A 19,663-nucleotide genomic window follows, 5' to 3' on the forward strand; every position below is an offset into this window, starting at 1 on the left:
CAACTGTAATAACAATTCTTTACATCTGTTGTTAATTGGAAGCAGCACCAACTGAATCAGATACTTGTAATTTCCAAGTATTTATTTACTTAAATCTTCTGCACATTGGCAGGAGTAGTTCAAGTTACTCTCAAGCCTGCAACATTGATGTTATCATGATGTTCCATGTACGTGAAAGTCATGGTATTGTAAAATCCCTATGATCTTGGGGTCAGGTTCCAAAACCATTATCATTCTTATCTTTCAATGCACAGAATGAATATCCACAGTACTCTTAGGTTGAAAATTCTAACAATTTAAGACCCTTTAAATGAAATGTATCATCTTGGCCCTTAATGGCTAAAGCCTGATATCCTAATTTTTAAAAGAAGAAATGCTTAGATTTTGAAAGCACTGAGTAGTTTCTATCAATACCCTTTCTCTATTAAGAATTCCAAATCTTCCAAAAATATTTTGTAAATGCCTGGTGTGGCCTAAAGCATAACATTTTGCCTTGCTTTTAGTACATCCCCTGATGAATTTTATTTGGGAGTACTTTCTAGACATAACTTGAAAAGTTTAGAGGCATATAATAAAATAGCATGGAAAGAGGTCCAACAGGTCTATGCAGATTATCCAGCACCCAGTTACTCAAATCATATACTAATCCCATTTTATTCTGCCCATATTTCCAACAACTTAAGACTTTTGAGATACAGCGCGGAAACAGGCCCTTCTGTCCTCGCAGTCAAGCGATCATCCTGCACACCAGCACTATCCTACACACTAGGAACAATTTACAATTTTACCAACGCCAATTAACCTACAAACTTGTACGTCTTTGTGGAGTGGGAGGAAACCAGAACACCCGGAGAAAACCCACGTGGTCACGGGAAGAACATACAAACTCCGTACAGACAGCATCCGAGGTCAGGATCAAATCCAGATCTCATGCACTGTAAATCTTCCTCCAGATTATATCGCTCACATGCGTACTTGTCTGTTACTGACCTTGGAAGCTACTGGATTGGGTGTGGGCTGAAACTAGAACATCTGGAGAAAATGTGCATGATCACCTGGAGAATGGGCAAACTCCACACAGCCAGTTTTGGAAGTCAGGATTAAACGGAGGACTCAGAAGGACTCGACATGCTCCAACACTTCCACTATTTATTTGGAAGAACAATCAAAACCCAGAGCAGTGTATGCTTTAAAATACAGTTGCATATTGATGGAGAAATTCGGCCATTGTATCTGGATTGATTATTTTTAGATGTCCCAAATAGATTTTCATTGAAAACTAATTCACAGTATTTTATTGGTACCTGAGATACTTTGATCTTGTGACAATGCTTTCAAATCACTCCAAAGTTTTTCTTTTTGGTCGCCTTCTACAGCCCTACAACCACGTGAACCTATGTACTTATCTAAGTCTGGGCTCTTGCAGATCCTCAATTTTTCTCTCTTCCATATTCTAAGCAGTGAGACCTACTTAGGCCCCAGGTTTGGAGTTCTCCAAACCTTTTTACCTCCCTGCCTCTTCCTCCACTTTTAAGACACTAACACTAACTTTGATCAAGTTTCTCTCTGTTTAGTTCAGTGCCAAATTTTGTTTTGAGATCATTACTAGTGATCTTTAGAAATATTTATGAAAGATATTTAGACAGTCAAATGTAATTTTTGTGGCATCAGAAGGGATAATTGCATTTTCTAAATGGCCATATTTCTCTAGTTTATTACAAATATATAATTTGAACTGATTCAATTTTCAAAAGGTTTATTTAAATTGTGTGGACTAATCAAGACTTCATTAATTATGTATCAAATACATATCAGAAAGAAATAGGTACCTTTTCCATTTCTTGGACAAATTATTGTACATTTGTATTTGTCCAGGAAGTGTATTAGGTTCTGTATATGACAATATTGGTTTAACAATTGAGTGCTATTCTTCATAATAATTCTTATGTTTGCTTTTTAAGACTATATGCGCAATGATCTGTTGTCGACCGATAGTAAAACCAGAATTCTTTGTCGATCTTATTGAAATAATCCGAAATAGAAGACAAATTCCCAATCCAGATAGGTAAGTTGAATGTATCAATCTCCTTAAACATTCAAAAACATATGCATTTATCTACAAAAGGTGCCAACCATTTGAAATAATGGTAAAACATTGGGAAACCGAGAACAAAAGAAAATATGCACAGTGGTCCTTTGATTCTTATTACTGTACTCTCAATGAAATTGTTAAATTATAAACTTGAACCACCAGGGGGCGCCAAACGATGGCTGCCTTGCCAATGATCAGTCTCGTCTTTTTCCTTTGTGTTTTTAGTTTGTTGTAAAATGTCTGTTTTAGTTTATCTTTAGTTATGTGGAGGGTGGTGGGAGAAACCTTTTTTATCTCTTTCCTCGACGGAGATGCAACTTTTTCCGTGTAGTATCTCCGTCTGCACTGCGGCCTAACATCGTGGAGCTGGCGGCCTGTTGCTGGGACCTCGGCGCTCCAACCGTGGGAGCCTGCGAACTTTAACATCGTGGAGCTCGCGGTTCCTGGTTAGGGACCGGCTTCGGGAGCTCCAAGCCGCAGGAGCTTCGATCGCCCCGATGTGGGGTCTTCGATCGCCGGCTGAGGTAGCTTCAATCGCCCCGACTGCGGATGGTTCGACTCCCCCAACCGCGGGAGAAAAGGAGGAAAGAAGATAAGACTTTATTGCCTTCCATCACAGTGGGGAATGTGGAGGAGCTGCTGTGGTGGATGGTTTTGTCAAATTTTTATGTAGTTGTGTATCTTGTTGCTTTTTTGGTATGAATGTATGGCAAACTGAATTCCTCGTATGTTGCAAAACATACTTGGCTAATAAATTATGATTATGATTATGAAAAGAAAAATATTCAAATTGCATCTTATATTTTAAATTCCTGATTTTACAGTATGTTTTACCACCTATTAAACATGGTGTGTGGTTACAATATTTCAAAAGGATTTCAGTTGTCATAATATTTATAAAAGACCATGAAATGAGCTTCCTTAACCAAACTTCCTAAAGAATAAATAACATTGTTCAGATAATATATGTCACTGATCCCAAAAATAAACAAGTTGACACCAAAAACAAAGTGGAAAATAGAAACATAGAAAATAGGTGCAGGAGGAGGCCATTTGGCCCTTCAAGCCAGCACCACCATTCATTGTGATCATAGCTGATCATCCACAATCAGTAACCTGTGCCTGCCTTCTCCCCATATCCCTTGATTCCGCTAGCTGCTAGAACTCTATCTAACTCTCTTTTAAATTCATAGATGAGAAGAGGTATGGGATTATAAAGCAGGTTATGACTAAGTAAGTTATAGTGACATCAACTGGTATGTCACCTCTGCAGACAAGGAAAGCTCAGAAGCACGGCTGGTAGAAACCTGGGTTCAATCCCAACCTCAGGGCGCTGCCTGTGTGGGGTTTACACATTTTCCCTGTGACCGAGTTGATTTCCTCCAGATGCTCTGGTTTCCTCCCACATCTCAAAGACGTAAGTTAATCGGCCTCTGTAAATTGCCCTAAGTGTGAAGGGCTTGGATGCAAAAATGGAATAACATAGAAGTAGTGAACGGATTATCAATGGTCGGCGTGGGCTTGGTGGGCCGGAGGGTCTGTTTCCATGCTGTATCTTTCAATCAGTTCATTCAAAAGCTGCAATCTGAACATGCATTATAAGCTTCATTAGAAAAACAATGGATGACCATATTCCACAGATCAAGGCAAGGCAAATGAAGAAAAGAGAAAGAGGAATATTTTCTAATGCTTTACAGTGAAGAACACTTTGAAATGAAGAATTACTCTTGCATAGCCAAAGCAGATAAAAATGTTTGCACAGGTATCAATATCCAGAGACAGATACTGAGCTCTGAAAATTCAAATGATAATCTATCTTCAGGCAAGCTGATCTCACTTTGTCACTGATGCAACAGGCTCCTTCATCAACAAGCCACACACTCTGAGAATGGATGAAACATCAGCAAAGAGTCTTCCCCACCCTTCCCCTGGTGAAATTCACACTCTGGCCCAAGTTAATGAGAAAACCTTTATGGCCAGAATTCTGACATGGGAACCTTTTCACCCTTAAAGTATCCACTGTTACAACTCGTTTACATTTGATTCTTTGGTTACTCCTGTCACATTGTATTCTGTACCCATAATTTGTGCTGCTCCCCTCTTTGAGGTTTCTCAAGACACTGTTTTGACTGGTGAGAATTTGAACTAGTTTTTGATAGCTAACCGATTGGGGTGGCATGGTGGTGCAGAGGTAGAGTTGCTCCCTTACAGCGCCAGGGTCCCGGGTTCGATCCTGACTGTGGGTGTCATCTGTACGGAGTTTGAACGTATGTTGAAAGGCTGGAGCGATTGGGCTTGTATACACTGGAATTTAGAAAGATGAGGAGGGATCTTATTGAAACATATAAGATAATTAGGGGATTGGACACATTAGAGGCAGGAAACATGTTCCCAATGTTGGGGGAGTCCAGAACAAGGGGCCACAGTTTAAGAATAAGGGGTAGGCCATTTAGAACAGAGATGAGGAAGAACTTTTTCAGTCAGAGAGTGGTGAAGGTTTGGAATTCTCTGCCTCAGAAGGCAGTGGAGGCCAGTTCGTTGGATGCTTTCAAGAGAGAGCTGGATAGAGCTCTTAAGGATAGCGGAGTGGGGGGGTATGGGGAGAAGACAGGAACGGGGTACTGATTGAGAGTGATCAGCCTTGATCGCATTGAATGGCGGTGCTGGCTCGAAGGGCTGAATGGCCTACTCCTGCACCTATTGTCTATTGTCTATTGTTCTCCCTGGGACCATGTGGGTTTTTTCCGAGTGTTCCAGTTTCCTCCCACACTCCAAAGACATACAGGTTTGTAGGTTAATTGGTTTTGGTAAAAATTGTAAATTGTCCCTCATGTCTAGGATAGTGCTAGTGTCGGTGGTTGGCATGGACATGATGGGCTGAAGGTCATATTTCTGCACTGTATCTCTAAAGTCTATAATTAAAAGCAACAAATGTTCAAATAGTGTAGGGAGGAACTGCAGATGCTGGTTTAAATTGAAGATAGACACAAAAAGCTGGAGTAACTCAGCAGGACAGGCAGCATCTCTGGAGAGAAGGAACAGGAAAATAGTAATCGGTTCAATTTCTTGCAAGTGGCAACATGAGATGCTGAACGCTGATATAACTGGGAGTTGCACACTGGTGCATGTTGTAAAATTGATCTGTGCCAGGATAAAGTACAACATTAGAAAGCCCTCTTATCACTTCTTCAGTTAAGAACTATGGACTTTGTACCACCAAAGTTGCACTACATACATTGGCTTACGCGATCATAGTCTGATTCACCTAGAACATCTGATTATTTATTTGGTGTGCAGGACAGTTCGTTTGTTTGTTTTTTTGTCTTGACTGTTTTTGTAAAGCGTCTTTGAGCATTTGGAAAAGCGCTATAAAATAAAATAAATGTTTATTATTGCATTTACTGTGTCTGTAAGGCTGCAGCAAATAAGAATTTTATTGTTCCAGGCCTGCCTGGTACATGTAACAAAGACTCTTGAACTTGAACTCTTGAAATATCTTCTGTTGATAAACAAGCTCTTAATTATTTTCAATCGGAACTGTGTAAAATCCTATTTAATTTTCATTTTCTGCAGTTATTCCCCTCCTATTGATGAACCTAGTATTAAGCCTGGAGAGCTGGATATTACAGTGAAACCTGAACGAAAATCGACTTTTAGTGGCAAAACATTTTTCTTTTTAAATGCAAAACAGGTAATGACGACTTTTAGAAGAGAAAGTAATCCAGAATGGTATTGGATTTGGAAGTGACCTTCAACTAATCATTTCGTAAAACATTTGACCTAGTTATCAACTTCAGCATATGAATTATGCCCAAAGGAAATGACACAAATAGAAACAGATAAACGATATCAATGTGAAGCTTCCATTGTAATGGGGTGGAGAATTATACACTGTTTAAAGCAATCTTTAAACAGCATAGCATAATCGGGAATATTTACCAATATTTTAGTCTACGCACAACTTTCTGACAACATCTTACATAGAAATTTCTACAGGGTCTCAATGGACCAAACAGAAATGTAAGAATCAATAAAGTCCCCAGTATAGTTTTCATGTGGAGACGTGTGGATCCCATCAGAAGCATTATCCTTGCCTGACAAACAGTGTTTTATATGTGTAATCCTGAGAGTTCTCAACCATTCTCCCTGAGGTGTGCTCCAACATTTGGTTAGGTCGTGTACCTCGGTTCTATACATGTAGTTAGCTCCATAATATGTGATACCCATGGCAAATGAAAAACAAAACACACTCAGTCTTAAAAGCACAGCAGATGACAGCTATCTTCATCATCCTCCAGAGAGGATTGCAGCATATCCTTGGGTTTATCCAGTCACCTGAAGCAACCCTTGAGCCACTTAAATATATCCAATCACTCCATGATAACTAAATGACTGCAGTTGCGCTATTCTAGACTTTTATACTTTAGATTTTAGGGATGCAGCGTAGAAACAGGCTCTTTGGCCCACCTAATCCAGAACGACCAGTGATCACCCCATACACTAGTTCTATCCAACATACTAGGGACAATTTACAATTTTACCAATGCAAATTCATCTACAAATCTGTACGTCTTTGGAACGTGGGAGGAAACCGGAGCACCTGGGGGCAAACCCACACGGTCACGGGGAGAACGTACAAACTCTGTACAGACAGCCTGTAGTCAGGGTCGAACCCAGGTCTCTGGTGCTAAGGCAGTAACTCTACCGCTGCGCCACTGTGCCATCCCCACTGCTGCGTTTTTTAATACCCAATGCTAAGATCAACTTTTGGCTGTCTGTTCAATGTCATAAAAGATTCACATAATTCATTTGGGTTCTCATCCATAAAAGTGTTTGATAGTAATTAGAAATAAATTCTTCATGGTAGCTTCCTGTGTTCTGGGTGGAGAAGGGCACTTGAACATTGAATGAAGGGCTACCTTTGCTATTGATTTAAATTTTCAATGTTCTTATTCATGTGATTAATATTTGCACATCACAAAACTAGTAAATCGGTAAAGCCACATTCTTGTCTTTGCAAATGTGCTTGATGAACTTAAGTTTATATAACAAAGCATCAATAAATTACCAAATATAATTTTCCCTCTTCCCTGAATTAAAACAAATACCTGCGGGTATACTAGGGCCAGTGTGCCTGGGGCCTGTACAATTGACTACTGCAATTTCAAGGCAGGTTGAGTTTATTATCATATGTGCAAGTACACTGAGGTAAGGTGCAATGATAGGCACGTGGACTCAGACAAACAAACAAAAACACTCATCATAAATTATACATAATGCACAAAAAATCTCTAAAAGATAAAAATGTACACAAAATCTCTAAAAGGCGGCATGGTGTTGCAGCAGTAGAGTTGCTGCTTAACAGCGCCAGAGGCCTGACAATAGGTGCTTGTCTGTACGGAATTTGTACGTTCTCCCCGTGACCTGCTTGGGTTTTCTCCGAGATCTCTGGTTTCCTCCCACACCCAAAAGACTTACAGGCTTGTAGTTAATTGGCTTGATATAATTATAAATTGTCCCTAGTAAGTGTAGGATAGTGTTAGTGTGCAGGGATCACGAGTCAGTGCAGATTCATTGGGCCGAAGGGCCTGTTTCTGGGCTGTATCCCTAAGTTAAACTAAACTAATAAGAGACTGCAAAAAAAAATGTTAGTGCAAAAACATCTTTAGAAAGAAACACTTATGTGGTAGTGCAAGATATTGTGTTACTTTAACAAGAATAGTGTTATGTAGGTTGATTGAAGATCCAGATTATTGTAAGAAATTATCTGTTCCTGGACCTGGTAGTGAGACTTCTGTGCCTCCTGCCCAATGGTAGCAGTGAGAAAAGACAACCCCTATCGGCTCCACTTGTCATTGGAAAGAGCTTTGTTCTACTTGATTGATCTGTTGGTCCCGGGTATTTAAATTGAAAATTCCCATTTGCACTTGGCTCGATTGCTTCATTCGGGTTACTAGATTATTCACTTAATTAGCACACCTGATAAACATTTGTTACTACTTCATATATTTCTGATTATCGTTAACTAAACGTGTAACTTGTCTTGCAGTACAAGAGGCTGAGCCCTGCAATAATATTTGGTGGAGGAGAAGCTAAAGTTCTGGAGAGTAGTGGCTCAAATATTTTGTCCATTGAAGCAGCAGGGAGTTGTGTCGTTGATGTTGGTGCGTCAGATTCTCAGAACCTGTCAAATGCAACAGAAAAATGGATTGAGTCAGTCATGAGAACCTTGCAACGGTATGAAATGTATTTTTTATGCAGAATATAAGTCAATTATTTATATTAACAGGGGTATTAATTCAGTTTAACCCATCATCATATTCAACAGTGACATTGTGGGATGAACGGTCTACCTGTGCTATATTGTTCTGTACATTGAGATTTGTTTGAATAATTTAGATATCCTTATTACACTATTTTCTGGGGAAAAGTCTATGTTAGGCATATTACATTAATATTCATTCATTCTTTGCCTGTATTGGTAGTCGACTAGCATTACAGGAGCATGAGTTTAAATCAAGTTTAAAGGCCAGATCTGCCTGGGGCCTTCCCACCAATTGAGATCTCACCATGTCTTTTCGTGTCTGATCTGAAGTTCAGGGTCCACCTTACTAGCACAAAGCCTACCAGATGCCAAAGCAGCTGCAAGCCTTTGGTAGTGAAGCCCTGTACTCAAATAGCCACCAAAAGCTTTGAAAGCCAGCAAAACGCAACCACTAACTGACACTTGTCAATGCTGTGAAGGATTTGCATAGTTTTTTTTAAATATGAAGGACATTCAGAAACAGAAGAGTTAACAGATTTAAGTGAATAATTACATTAAACTTGTTTAATTTTTTTTTAATACCATAACAAAAATAAGTAATAAAAAATTAACCAGTATTTCCCTTGGTTTTGCAACAAAGGAAAGATATGAAAGCATTAGAGAGATTTAGGACACATGGCTTCACAGGTGTTTTTAATTGCTCAGGTGTGTTTAATTGCCTCCTTTATGCAGGTATAAGAGAGCTCTCAGCACCAAATCTTTCCATCACCTTTGGAAACTTTTATTGCTGTTTATCAACTTGAGGACCAAAGTTGTGCCAATGAAAGTCAAAGAAGCCATAATAAGACTGAGAAACAAGAATAAAACTGTTAGAGACATCAGCCAAACCTTAAACTTACCAAAATCAACTGTTTGGAACATCATTAAGAAGAATGAGAGCACTGGTGAGCTTACTAATTGCAAAGGGACTGGCAGGCCAAGGAAGAGCTCCACAGCTGATGACAAAAGAATTCTCTCTATAATAAAGAAAAATCCCCAAACAACTGTCTGACGGATCAGAAACACTCTTCAGGAGTCAGGTGTGGATTTGTCAATGACCACTGTCCGCAGAAGACTTCATGAACAGAAATACAGAGGCTACACTGCAAGATGCAAACCACTGGTTAGCTGCAAAAATAGGATGGCCAGGTTACAGTTTGCCAAGTACTGAAAAGAGCAACCATAGTTCTGGAAAACGTTCTTGTGGATAGATGAGACGAAGATAACTTGTATCAGAGTGATAGCAAGAGCAAAGTAAGGAGGAGAGAAGGAACTGCCCAAGATCCTAAGCATACCACCTCATCTGTGAAACACGGTGGTGGGGGTGTTATGGCCTGGGCATGTATGGCTGCTGAAGGTACTGGCTCACTTATCTTCATTGATGATACAACTGCTGATGATAGTAGCATAATGAATTCCGAAGTGTATAGACACATCCTATCTGCTCAAGTTCAAACAAATGCCTCAAAACTCATTGGCCGGCAGTTCATTCTACAGCAAGACATTGATCCCAAACATACTGCTAAAGCAACAAAGGAGTTTTTCAAAGCTTAAAAAATGGTAAATTCTTGAGTGGCCAAGTCAATCACCTGTTCTGAACCCAATTGAGCATGCCTTTTATATGCTGAAGAGAAAACTGAAGGGAACTAGCCCCCAAAACAAGCATAAACTAAAGATGGCTGTGATACAGGCCTGGCAGAGCATCACCAGAGGACACCCAGCAACTGGTGATATCCATGAATCAGACTTCAAGCAGTCACTGCATGCAAAGGATATGCAACAAAATACATGACTACTTTCATTTACATGACTTTGCTGTGTCCCAAACATTATGGTGCCCTGAAATGGGGAGACTATGAATAAACACTGTTGTAATTTCTACATGGTGTAACCAAAATATATAAAAATTACCTTTTTTTAAATCTGACAATGTGCACTTTAACCTCATGTGACTTTTTCTGTTACAAATCTCAAATTGTGGAGTACAGAGGCAAATAAATAAATGATAGGTCTATGTCTCAAACATCATGGAGGGCACTGTATAAATCACTGTCCAACCTTTGTGATTTTTTTTCACTTTGGGTGGCCAAGATTTATCTGTCTGGATAAATGCAACTGCCTTTAAACACAACTGATGAAATTTAACTACTAGACATTGAGAATCTTTTTCCCAAGATAGAAAATATCAAATGCTAGAGGGCTTAGCGTTGAGGTGAGAGGGGCAAAGTTTAAAGGAGATGTGCGGGGCAATTTTTTTTTACACAAAGGGTGGTGAATCACATGTTACAGGAACCATTCATAGAGTCAGGTAGCACAAAAACAGGCCCTTTGGGCCAACTTGGCCATTCTGACCAAGATGCCCCATCTACACTAGTCCCCACTAGTCTTTTGGCCCAGATCCCTCTAAACCTTTCCTATCCATGTACCTGCCCAAATTACTTAAAAAAGTTGTTTAGTGCCTGCCTCAACTATCTCCTCCGGCAGCTCATTTCGTATACCCACCATCCTCTGTGTGTGAGAACGTTGCCCCTCAAGTTCCTATTAAATTCCTATTCCTTTAGGAATCCTACTCCTAATCCTATCAAAAACTGGGGACCTCTCTCACCTAAATCTATGGTTCCTGATTTTTGATTCCCCCAATCTGAGTAAAAGACTGCATTTACTTTCTCGATTCCCCCTATGATCTTATACACCTCTTTCATATCATCCCTCATTCTCCTGTGCTCAAAGGAATAAAGGTCCAGCCTGCCCAACCATTCCCCTACAGCTCAGGCCCTCGATTCTTGTTAATTTTTACGGAGGGCACTGTAAACAGTTAATTATTGTTGTTTAATCGTTAATCCACTATAGATGGCTTCAAACAATGTTGTTCCGATATTGTACTGGCAATTTAGGATCATAAATATCCACTCGGTGCATAAGGGTGGATTCGTATATAGCTTGTCTCTTCAAAGTACTTTTGTTTGTTTACCATTTGATTGTCTTTTGATGGATCATACTTAAACCAGAATGTTTTCTGTTTGACTAGAAAAGAATTACGTGCTATATCTGAGGCAGAAATTGGTTTAGCCGTTATCTACAATTCAACTGATAATTATTGTAACCCTCACAGAAAGCCTATTCCTGGTAAGTGTAAAAAATTATGCTTTAGGATAATAGTATGACCTCAGCTGGATAGAAAAAAATACAAGTTCGAGAGTGCAGTATGTTCTAACGTTATTCTTTGAGACAGAAATGCAAACATTTGCATCATCATCATGATGTTGGTCCCAGAGTCAACATTCTGAGATTCCAAATTTAGCATCATCCTATGAATACACATTAGTGTACTCAATGCTCAAGATTTTTAGTTAACCCTTCTGATGTATAGCAAGGCATGAAAGATGCGTATTTCGTTTTATTTTTACTGTATTTTTGTCTCACTTGAAAGTGAATCTCTCTGAGTATACATGTGGAATAAAGAACAGTACAGCACAGGAACGGGCCCCTCGGCCCACTATCCCCATGCTGAATATGATGCCAAGCCAAATCGATCTCAATTGCCTGCAAATGATGCACATCCCTCCACTCCCCACACCTCCATGTACCCATCCAAAAGCCTCCCAAAAGCCACCATCACATCTGCCTCCACCACCACCCCCTGCAGTACACTCCAGGCTCCCACCACTTTCCATTTGAATAAACCTGCCCTGCACACCTCCACCAAACTTTACTGAAACCCTCCAATCCAGACAGCATTCTTGGAAACTCCTCTGTACTCTCCCCAAAGCCCCCACCCCTCCTGCAATAAGGTGACCAGAACTGCATGCCGCACTCCAAACATCTCCCAACAAAGTCCCATCGAGCTGCATTATGACCTTAACTCGCACATTCAGCGCCCCAGCAATGAAAGCAAGCATACCATACTGTTCTTCACCACCCTATCCATCTGTGCCGCCACGTTCAGTGAGCTATGAACCAGGCAGCACGGTGGCGCAGTGGTAGAATTGCTGCCTACGGAGCCAGAGGCCCGGGTTTGATTCTGACTACGGGTGCTGTTTGTACGGAGTTTGTACGTCCTCCCCATGACCTTCCTGGGTATTTTTTGGATGCTACGGTTTCCTCCCACACTCCAAAGGCATACGAGTTTGTAGGTTAATTGGCTTCAGTAAAGATTGTAAATTGTCCCTAGTATGCAGTATAGCGCGAATGTGCGGGGATCGCTGGTCGGGTGGACTTTGTGAGCCGAAGATCCTGTTTCCGCGCTGTATCGCTAAACTAAACTTGGAAGTGAGCAATGAACTTGGATGGAGGGGATGTATTTACTGTTGCCAACCGTTTTTCCAGTGGGGAAAAGAAATGGTGGGTTTTCCTGAATCACAGTAGTTTTATTGCTGCTGGTTCTTGCACAGTGTTTTGTGCGAGGAGTGGAGGGGGCCCGACTCTTGCGTTTTGTTTGCAGGAAGTACATGTATGAAGGCATTTTAGGGTGTGGTCTACTTTCATTATAAATCATATTCTTTGCTTAACTTTATAGACACTTGGTCAAGAACAATGATTCCAGGTCCTTCGCTTTCTCAAAGTATGTACATGGCTGATATGACAGCTCCAGGCCTTTCACAGATTATTCCATGTGTTCCAGATACTCAGCCGTCACAGAAACACAGCACCAGGTAAATGAACACAGGGCATACTTTGTAGTCGAGAAGTGAAAACTAATTGAATGATTTATGTTCGATGTATTCAGTCTTGTTCAATCTTTGTAAATTTATGTTTTCTGTATTTAACCATTTTTTACATTTTTATTATTTTGAAGATCGTGATCAAGTTTTGTAGATAACTTGATCTGATTGATCTCTGCTTGACATGTATGATTTATCTGATTGGCAACTTCTTCACATTACCTGGTACTTAAAGTATCTGATGAACCTGCTCTTCAGAATCCTTTTTCATTTTACCTCTGTTCGTAGAGACCATGTTCTGGAGTTGTTTGTTCATTTTTTGTACAGTTCCATAAAAAACTCTTTGCTGTTTTTGTAGCTAGTGTTTTTGATTGATTGAGTGCGTCACGTCTACTTGTGGTCAGTCTGAAGAAGGGTGTCGACCCGAAACGTCACCCATTCCTTCTCTCCTGAGATGCTGCCCGACCTGCTGAGTTACTCCAGCATTTTGTGAATAAATACCTTCGATTTGTACCAGCATCTGCAGTTATTTTCTTTTACGTCTACTTGTGGTCTCAGTCACATGCTCAAAACTTCAGACGGCATGTTTGAGCTGTGGAAACAATGCAAAATAGATTTACTAGGGTATTGCAGACATTACAGAAAATAGTTTCAAAATCTTTGCAAATCTAAAACTTTCTTCATTGCCGCAGAGAAAAATTGACCTATTTGATAATCTGAAAGAATATGAGGGAAAAATAGTGAAAAGTATTTGTCATAGTCATACAGTGTGGAAACAGGCCCTTCGGCCCAACTTGCCCACACCAGCCAACTTCTCCCATTTATGTTGATTGTTCCTTTGGTAAAAAGGGAACAATAACCTTGGTTTAACATTGGAATAATACCGGTACTACCATAAACAACTATTGAAATGAACTTGCATCACATTATTTAAAAGGGATTTTGAATTAAAATATTGTAATATAGAAGCAAGGAGAAAACTACTGTTAAATTTGTAGTGTGGGTTGACTGTTAATGGGTCAAAATGTTCCGGTGCTATTTTACAGTAGTGTCCTTGGTGGCACAGTTTTTTCCCCACAGATTTGTAATAGGGGGCATCTTGGTCGGCGTAGGGCCCGTTTCATGCTGTATCACTCCATGACCTGAAATGTAAACGCAAAGTGTTGGAGTAACCCAATGGGTCAGGCGGCATCTCTGGAGAACAGGGGGATATGTGACATTTTGGGTCTTCAGATTGATTCTGGTGGGTGGGAGGGATGTGAGGAGGAAGCTGGAAGAGAGGAGGTGCAGGACAATGCTTCGCAAGTAATAGGTGGATACAGGTGAGGGGAGGGGGGTTGTTAGGCAGATGTTTGGACATTAGCCAAAGCTAAAAACTCAATAGGTGTGAGATAAGGAGAGGAGTGTGAATTGCTTAAGGAATATAGATAGAATATAGATAGAAGGGGAGGAGGATGGAGGAGGTCCAGAGAAGAAAGGTCAGAATTGGAAATGGGAAGGTGAGTTACAATGGCTAGCAACCGGGAGATCCAGCAGGCCTTGGTGGACCGAGCGCAAGCGTTCAGCCTAATAGCTGCCGAGTCTACGCTTGGTCTTGCTGATGTAAAGGAAGCCACATCGGAAACACTGAATACAGTAGATGAGGTTGGAAGAGGTGCATGTGAGCGTCTGTCTCACCAGGAAGGATTGCTGGCCCCCTGGATGGATGTGAGGGAGGAGGCATAGTGACAGGTATTACATCTCCTGCGGTTACAGGTAAAGTTATCTGGGGAGGGGGTAGTTTGGGTGGAAAGAGATGGGCGAACCAAGGAGTTATGGAGAGAACGGTGTCTGTGGAAGCCAGAAATTGTGGAGATGGGAAGATGTGGCTGGGCATGGGATTATGTTAAAGGTGGCGGGATTGTCAGAGGATGACGTGTTGGATGTAGAGACTGGTGCGGTGAAAAATAAGGACCAGGAGAATTCTATCCTTGTTCTGGTTAAGGGAAGGGGGAGCAAGAGCAGAACTATGGGATACTGGAGGCACGGGTAAGGGATCCATTCAAACAGCAGGGGGGAAACTCTGTTTGCTAAGGAACAAGGATATCACAGATGTTCTAGAATGGAAGGCTTAATGGGAGCAAATTGGACTGAAATGGACCTGAAATGTTAACTGTTTCTCATTTCAAGAAGCTGCCTAACTGCTGAATGTTTCCATAATTTTCACTTTCTATGTCAGATTTTCAGCAACATGTTTTTATATTTTTACATACTGTGAAGAGAGATGCAGTTAATATTTCAGTCAATGGCTTTTTGTCATTGATCTGAAGCGTTATCTCAGTTTTTCCCTCCACACATGCTGTCTGATATGCTGAGCTTTACCAGTAATTCCCTTTTATACTTTGTAACAGTAGATGGAGCAGTTGTCTCAACGTTGGGCTTATTCTGCCACTCAACCCGATTATTGTAGTTTGTGATGGTACAAAGAGTCATTGAGTAGCAAAGAGTCTGCTGGAGGAACTCACTGGGTTCAGTAGCATCTGTGGAGGAAGGGGATTGTTGACGTTCACAGAAGTGATGCAGGGTTTCGACTTGAGGTGTCAACAATTCCTGTCCCCCAACTGATTCTGCTCGACCCATCGAGTTATTCCTACAAATTGTTTGCTGCAAATCCAGATTCCTGCATTTGCAGTCTTGTGTGTATCAAAAATGATTATAGAACTGCACAGCACAGAAACAAGCCATTCCACCCACTCACATGCTGACCATCATGCCTATCTATACTAACCTCATTTGTAGGCATTAATTCCATATCCTCTATGCTTTGCTCATTCAAGCACCTGAGCAGATGGCTCTTAAATGGTGTTGCTGTTCCTGCCTCCAGCACCTCTCAAAGCACTTCCCAGATACAGCCTCTCTTTGTCTAAAATATATCTCCCTCAGATCTCCTTTAAACCTCCTCCCTCTCATTTAAAACCTATACCCTCTGGTTTTAGACATCCTTGCGTATTGACGGAAGCTATTGAATTTGTTGTATCTATGCTGGCAATCTGATCAATTATTCACAATTTAATGTCATTATTAAAATCACTGTGCAAGATTTAGATTGCAAACCTCAAATTCATCTCCTTTGCTAGATTGTTTCCTCTTTCGATCCATTTTCCAAAAGCCAGCTTTCCTAACCTGCACAGGCTGAAATTGTACAATTGTACAACTGGCTTCATCTGTCCTTGCAGCAATTTCTCTCACTTTACCCACCTCAGTCCCATCTATATTTTCCACTTATAATTGCTTATGTTTCAGTTCCCATGAAAGGGAACTGAAATTTTTTACCAAAAATACCATATACCAAAAATTTAATGTGTAGGAAGGAACTGCAGATGCTGGTTTACACCGAATATTGACACAAAATGCTGGAGCAACTCAGCGGGACAGACAGCATCTCTGGAGAGAAGGAATGGGTGACGTTTCGGGTCGAGACCCTTCCTCAGACATTTAATACATTTTAAAGGAACAGTCAATTTGATGTAAAAGTAATTTGATAAGTTAGCTGTAGCTGAACTTTGTATCAAATGTTGTCAAATTCTCATACAGTACAATCACAAGTGCACTGCGCGTGATAGAAGAAACAATGGATATGGAAGAGAAGAGCAAAGCGCCTACACAAGACATTTCTGCGGTAAATGAAACATCCAGCATGAGGCCATTAAATTTTACAGAAGAAAAATATGCAAACGAAGAAAAGAGACAAACGTTTGCCATTTTGAATAAAAAAATATCCTCACCAGCAAAATCCAAGAGTGCTAAGAGGAAAAGCAACTCCTGTTCGCAAACTCAGTCCCTTTCTATCCGCAACTTCTTTCAACCAGTGGAGAAAAAAAGGTGAACGCTCATAATATAAGAAAGTTACCAATTGAAACTGCTAGTGTTTTTTTCCCTTCATCAGCGAGGTTATGCAATTTTAATTTAATTTCATTTAGTCGTGTTTTGATTGTGTACACACTAATTAAAACAAAGGTTTGTTATTTGTTTTGGCATGCTCAGTTTGATAGTCAAGTGTTCCTGTATGCTACTTGCAAACTCAGATAACCAATTGCATTCTGATGATCTCAAGATCAGAATATAGAAAGTAATACATACATTCTTGTGCATCCTTTTAATTTAGTTTTGTTTAATGGAGGTGTACCGAGGAACAGTGAAAAGGTCATTTGTCATGTGCTATCAGTCAGCAGAAAGACTATACCTGATTACAATCAGGTCGTCCATAGTGTACAGGTATAGGATAAAGGGAATAACATTTAGTGCAAGATAAAGTCCAGTAAAGTCTGATTAAAGATAGTCTGAGGGTCTTAAATGAGGAAGATGGGAGGTCAGGACCACTCTCATGTTGGTGATAGGATGGTTCAGTTGCCTGATATCAGCTGGGAAGAAACTGTGCCTGAATCTGGAGGGGTGCATTTGCACACTTCAATACCTCTCATCTGATGGGAGAGTGGAGAAAAGGGTATGTCAGGAATGAGACTCATCCTTGATCCTCAATCCCTTTTTGAGCAGAATTACTTTTAGTAAGGTGAGAATGGAAAGTAATAGATTTTAACTTATCTACTTTTATACATATAATAAATGCAGGGAAAGAGAGGAAACAGAATTATCCCAGGCGAAATTTGCAAGAATGGAGGACCCAGATCTACTTGATGTTCGTCATCTGCACGTCGATCCTTCGTTGGAGAAGAAAGATTCAGAGTTTACTAGTCAGAACACGCAGACTAGTATATTTCAGTATATTTCTGAAAGCCTCAAAACCGAGACCTCTGCTGAGTGTTCAAAAGGGAACGCTGGACCATTGTGGGACGAAAAAACATCGGGAGAAAAGTTCCTCGAGAAAACTGACGTGGTTTGTGAATTTAAAACACAAAAAAGAAAGCAAGACGAAAGCCTGGCAGATGATGTGATGTTTTCCAGACATGAACAGCTAGGAGTAAGTAAACGGAGGAAGATAGAAGCTGAGGTTTTGGAGTGCAAGGTGAAAGATGAGCTCACGACAGAGAATGGGACTAAAGCATCTGTGAGTAATGTTTGGTTTAAACTGATAGCTTTATTGTGTGGATATGCAAAAAATCCTTTTAAATATCAGACTGATGCTGCACAAAAACAAATTTCTTCCTTGGCGACACAAGAGACTGTGGAAAAGTGAAACGGCTGTTTAAATCAAGTCCTGTTCCTTGTCATTTTGTTTAAGAAATTGCCACCAAATCTCCCAAACAGTAACTAAAGAGTAACTGAAGGGAGACTGAAGAAGGGTCTCGATCCGAAACGTCACCCATTCCTTCTCTCCAGAGATGCTGTCTGTACCGCTGAGTTACTCCAGCTTTTTGTGTTTGAAGAGAATCCTCAGCAGCTTTTCCTTGAAAATGTGAGGGGAAAATATACAATTAATGGGAAGACCAACAGCATTGACATACAATGGGATCTTGGGGTCCAAGTCAGCGAATATTGGCAGGAAGTTGGAGGTGGGGTTGCCTCACTACATACGTTCAGGTTCTAGGAGCAGAAATGGGCCATTCGGCCCATCAACTCTACTCCACCATTCAATCATGGCTGATCTATCGTTCCCTCTCAACCCATTCTCCTACCTTCTTCGCCCCATAACCCCTGACACCCATGCTAATGAATGGGCTCCTTTAATAGAACCCCAAGAGGCTACTTTTTCACACTGAGGGTGGTGGGTACATGGAACGAGCAGCCACAGGAGATGGTTGAGGGCTGGTATTATAGCATTTAAAAAGACAATCGGACAGGTACATGGATAGGAAAGGTTTACAGGGATATGGCCCAAAACGCGATAGGACTAGCATAGATGGGGCATCTTAGTCAGCCCTGGACAACTTGGGCCAATGGACCTGTTTCCGTAGTAAATGACTGTAGATATAAAATAATGCAAGGAGTGGATAGGGCAGACATGGAGCCTATTTCCTAGGATGGAAATATTGAATGCTGGAGGGCGCAGCTTTCACAGCTTTAGAGAGAAAGGGGCAAAGATTAAAGCACAAGTGCAGGCAAGTGTTTTACACAGGGTGGTGAGCTCCTGCAATGCACTGACAGGGGTGCTGGTGGATACCAAAGTGGTGTTTAAGAGACTTTTTGATGGAGACATGGAGGAATTATGGATTATTTGCAGGCAGATAAGAGTCGAGGTCGGGGTAGGCCTTGTCTTGGGCCTTGATGGTCGGATCCATTTGGATCCAGAGGTCAGGTTGGGAGGTCAGCTGTTTGTTGGGTTGGGTGGATGGCAAATCACCAAACCTGAAAGCAGATTTAAGAGAATGTTGTTAGTAATTCTGCTGGTTTGGGAATTGAGATTAATGGTTGTTATAGATGTTAGTTTTAGTTTAGTATGGTTTAGAGATACAGCGTGGAAACAGGCACTTTGGCCCACCGAGTCCGCGCCGACCAGCGATCCCCGCATATTAACATAACATAACATAACATTACATAACATAACATAACATAACAATACTTTATTGTCACTCGGCTTTTTACACCGAACGAAATTTCAGCAGTCACACAAAACACAGACAAAAAGAAAAGAACACAGGACACCCGACCCCAACACAAACATCCATCACA

General features: G+C 40.8%; 1 protein-coding gene across 2 annotated transcripts in view; it reads left to right on the forward strand.

The window, feature by feature from the left end:
• nbn (nibrin) overlaps positions 1–19,663 on the forward strand; it is a 49,290-nt gene that overhangs the window by 20,456 nt on the left and 9,171 nt on the right. For both annotated transcript variants that reach the window (XM_078397231.1, XM_078397230.1), the window contains 7 exons: positions 1,962–2,065; positions 5,666–5,783; positions 8,142–8,329; positions 11,425–11,522; positions 12,913–13,048; positions 16,631–16,918; positions 17,666–18,101. In XM_078397231.1, the coding sequence (XP_078253357.1) occupies positions 1,962–2,065; positions 5,666–5,783; positions 8,142–8,329; positions 11,425–11,522; positions 12,913–13,048; positions 16,631–16,918; positions 17,666–18,101 (1,368 nt within the window). The remainder of the gene's footprint in view (positions 1–1,961; positions 2,066–5,665; positions 5,784–8,141; positions 8,330–11,424; positions 11,523–12,912; positions 13,049–16,630; positions 16,919–17,665; positions 18,102–19,663) is intronic.

This window comes from Rhinoraja longicauda, chromosome 4, assembly GCF_053455715.1.
Source record: "Rhinoraja longicauda isolate Sanriku21f chromosome 4, sRhiLon1.1, whole genome shotgun sequence".
NCBI classification, from domain to species: domain Eukaryota; kingdom Metazoa; phylum Chordata; class Chondrichthyes; order Rajiformes; family Arhynchobatidae; genus Rhinoraja; species Rhinoraja longicauda.